This window comes from Zea mays, chromosome 9, assembly GCF_902167145.1.
Source record: "Zea mays cultivar B73 chromosome 9, Zm-B73-REFERENCE-NAM-5.0, whole genome shotgun sequence".
NCBI classification, from domain to species: Eukaryota; Viridiplantae; Streptophyta; class Magnoliopsida; order Poales; family Poaceae; genus Zea; species Zea mays.
In genome coordinates, this window is record NC_050104.1 from 158,647,542 (window position 1) to 158,651,612 (window position 4,071).

The 4,071-nt window shown below is 51.6% G+C and overlaps 1 protein-coding gene across 1 annotated transcript; it reads left to right on the top strand.

Moving 5' to 3' along the window:
- The first annotated feature begins 658 nt into the window (after positions 1–658).
- Positions 659–3,104, top strand: LOC103639558 (xyloglucan galactosyltransferase KATAMARI1 homolog). Its single transcript, XM_008662293.4, has one exon. It carries the CDS (start codon positions 951–953, stop codon positions 2,688–2,690), a length of 1,740 nt encoding a protein of 579 aa, XP_008660515.1. The 5' UTR covers positions 659–950; the 3' UTR covers positions 2,691–3,104.
- Positions 3,105–4,071: the final 967 nt, after the last annotated feature.

Sequence of the window (4,071 nt, forward strand, 5' to 3'; positions counted from 1 at the left end):
GTGTGTGTGTGACCGGCTCGCCGTTTTTGCCCCGCAGCTGGTTTGACGACCTCCTCAACAGAGTCAACAGGCGTAAGCCCATCGGCAACGATTGAGCGGCCAGTTGTTTTTTTGTAATCCTCACAGTCGTACATCGTAGTATGCCAAAGTACAGGACAGGATGTAGGTCGGCTAACGCCTAAAAATGATTCGTGCCGTGACATTTTAGTGCCCTTATTATTTACAATAAATTTCTAGGTCAACTGGAATTTGCAAATGTCTGGCTTCGAAATGTTCTTCAGTCTGTTGTCGCCACAACAAAAAAAAAAGTTCCTGTCCCCTGTTTCGAAAGGGCGGGCGTCAGTTTCCGGTGGCACAGGTCTCAGCAGCAAGAAGACACGATCTGCGTGCCACAGCTGTAGACCACCGGCAACGGCTCACGCCGGTGACCGGACTCGCCCGGGTAGTCACGACCCGTCACGCCGCGCCCGGGGGTCCCGGCGCACAGATTCGTTGCTTCCTTCCGTCATCTCCAGCGGCCACCGCGACATGCAAAGGCGGCCGCGGCTACGCGCACGCCACTACTGCTCCCACGTCCCGCCGCGCAAGCGAATAGCGAACACGGCCGTCCGCCACGTCTGGGTCTGGCCCCCGTCCCCGCCTCCAAATCCTAGAAAACGATACAAACAAATCCCACGCCGGCCGGACGCCGCCCGCGCTAATAGCCCTCCCTCCGCCAGTCCGTCGTCCGGAGCGCAAGCCTAACCAAAACCTCCCTTTTCCCCTCCGTTCCACTCCACCCCCACCCCCACCCGAACCCCACCTGCCCCGGTCTCGCGCGATCCGCCGATCCGGTTTCCGCGTCGCCAGCGCCCCCGTCCCGACCCCCCCGCCGTTGTTTCGTCGCCTTGTTGCCGTGTCGGTGCGGCGTTGCCTGGCTGGCGCGAGGGGGAGACGCGCGGAGGTCTCCCATGAGGCGGCGACCGGTGCTACCGTCCCACCACGACGACACGGACAAGGGCGGCGGGAAGCCGGCGCCGGCGCGCCTCTGTTTCCTCGCCACGCTCTGCGCCATGTTCTGGGTCCTCATCTTCTACTTCCACTTCGCCGTCCTCTCCGACGAGCCCGCCGCCGAGGCCCGCATTGCGCGCGCCCACACCCGCGTTCCCGAACAGGACGGCGCCGGCGCCGGCGCGTCCCGCGTCGACCTTCCCCGCGCAGAGGAGCCGGAGGACGAGCGCGCCGCCGGAGTCCGCCGGGAGGTGGCGCCGGCGTCGTACCCGTTCGAGCGGGCGCTCAGGACGGCGGAGAACAAGAGCGACCCCTGCGGCGGCCGGTACATCTACGTGCACCACCTGCCGCCGCGGTTCAACGAGGACATGCTCCGGGAGTGCGAGAAGCTCAGCGTCTGGACCAACATGTGCAGGTTCATCACCAACGACGGCCTCGGCCCGCCGCTGGGCAACGACGAGGGCGTGTTCTCCGAAACCGGATGGTACGGCACCAACCAGTTCTCCGTGGACGTCGTCTTCGGCAACAGGATGAAGCAGTACGAGTGCCTGACCGAGGACTCGTCCGTTGCCGCGGCCGTGTTCGTGCCGTTCTATGCCGGGTTTGACGTGGCGAGGTACCTCTGGGGCTATAACATCACGACGAGGGATGCCGCGTCGCTTGATTTGGTGGAGTGGCTGATGAAGAAGCCCGAGTGGAGCGTGATGGGTGGGCGGGACCATTTCCTCGTCGCGGGGAGGATCACTTGGGACTTCCGAAGGCTGACGGAGGAAGAGTCGGACTGGGGCAGCAAGCTGCTTTTCCTGCCGGCTGCAAGGAACATGTCGATGCTCGTGGTGGAGTCGAGCCCGTGGAACTCGAATGATTTTGGGATACCATATCCTACGTACTTCCACCCAGGCAAGGACGCCGAAGTTTTCCTTTGGCAGGATAGAATGAGGAGCCTGGAACGCCCGTGGCTCTTCTCGTTCGCAGGCGCTCCACGTCCTGGCGATCCCATGTCCATCAGAGGGCAGCTCATAGATCAGTGCAGGGTCTCGAGCGTTTGTAAGTTGTTGGAGTGTGACCTTGGGGAGAGCAAGTGCCACTCCCCGAGCACGGTCATGAAGATGTTCCAGAGTTCTTTGTTCTGCCTGCAGCCCCAGGGCGACTCCTACACGAGAAGATCTGCCTTCGACTCCATGTTGGCTGGCTGCATACCTGTTTTCTTCCATCCCGGTTCAGCGTACGTCCAGTATACATGGCATCTTCCAAAGAACTATACAAGGTACTCTCTGTTCATCCCTGAAGATGACATCCGATCTAGAAATGCCAGCATTGAGGAGAGGCTGAAGAGTGTCCACCCAGATGTGGTCAAGCAAATGAGAGAAGATGTCATCAACCTAATACCAAAGGTGATATACGCTGATCCAAGATCGAAACTAGAGACCTTGAAAGATGCATTCGATGTTTCCATAGAGGCGATCATCAACAAAGTGACAAAGCTGAGAAGAGATATCATCGCAGGACAGGAAGACAAAGGTTTTGTTGAGGAGAATAGCTGGAAGTATAGTCTGTTAGAAGACGGACAGCGGACAATTGGACCTCACGAGTGGGATCCATTCTTCTCAAAACCCAAAGATAAAGGTGGAGATTCTGGCGGTCCATCTGCTGAAGCTGCCAAGAATTCTTGGAAAAGTGAACAAAGAGGACATAATTGAACCATGAGCTTGCCATCTTTGAGATGAGACCAAGGGAGTAGAGTTAGCCATGCTCTCTGGAAGATGCTCTGATGCATGTACTTTGCAGTTTGCACATAGGAGAAGATCAAATAGCTATGGTGATCATGAACATCATTAATGGTCTATGTCACCCCTACAGACTACAGTAGTACGAAGCCACTCCACCAAAAACGCTTTTTTGGGGAAATTTGGAACACAGCCTTTACTCACCCCCTATAAATACCATTTTTTTCACACTGATTTTGCTGTTTTTGCTTAATAATCCTTTGTAAACCATTACAGGATTTAGAGGTGTATCAATTTTTGTTCTTGTATTACTTTGTTTGTTTTGCTCTGTTCAAACTTAAGAGCTATATGTTTTAGAATTTGTGGATATTACTAACAATTTGTTCACATGTTCAATATGTAATCCAAGAGGGACACATTTAGGCAAATTTTCTCGTACATATTGCAATTGTATACTTTAAAGAAATGTTTTGCAAAAATGGGATTTGAGATTACTCTGCTATATTTGTTCGTTTTTTATATGACTGTTTGTCTTTTTTTGGTCACTGGCGTAGCGACCTGCCCATTGCTCTCGGATTAATGATGTTGTGTTAGTTCTGTATGTACTGATGATCTGATGTTAGCTGGGACTGCAAGGTTTAAAGGGTGGGCCTTCAAGTAAGTTGGACCACGTTATCAATGTGTGTTCCTTCTCATGCCAGATCTATGTGACCATATGGGACCACGTCTCATCTGACACTATCTAATTGGGCTATCAACATTCAACAGCATATACCGGTGACGACAGTTATCCGATTGTCATGATTTCAACGGGTTTCACCAAGACGTCAGTTTAAACAAGCTTGGTATAACTATCTTCTGTGGAAACACATGATTACATATTTACATGCACATAGACTTTACCTCCTTAAGCACACTTAAAAGACTAGCTGATAGATCTTGAAATTGACGAGGACTAGTTTGAAAACGTAAATCCATGCCCCTTCATTTCCTAAGGTGAGTAGCCCCTTCGAGGCCTCCTTTGAAACAAGGGAAAAATGAAGGAATTTTAAAGGATTGAAACCCTATATTTTCTAGGGTGAGTAACCCTTTAGAGGCCTCCTTTGGAACATGAGAAAAATGAAGGAATTTCGAAAGATTAAAACCCTATAGAAAGTTTTCTTATGTTGTCCTTTAGAATAAAGGATTGAGCTACTATAAATCCTATAAAATTCTTATAGAATTGAGTATTATGGTGAGATTTTGGAGGATTTTTAATACGACGTTCAACCTCTTCAAAATTTTCCTATGAAATTAAAGGCGACATGCAACTCTAGTCCTACGTTTTTCTCATCCCTATGTTTTACTAATCCTA

What these genes read in the sequence shown, in the direction of transcription:
- LOC103639558 (XM_008662293.4), top strand. Translation starts at nt 951, where the DNA reads ATGAGGCGGCGACCGGTGCTACCGTCCCACCACGACGACACGGACAAG.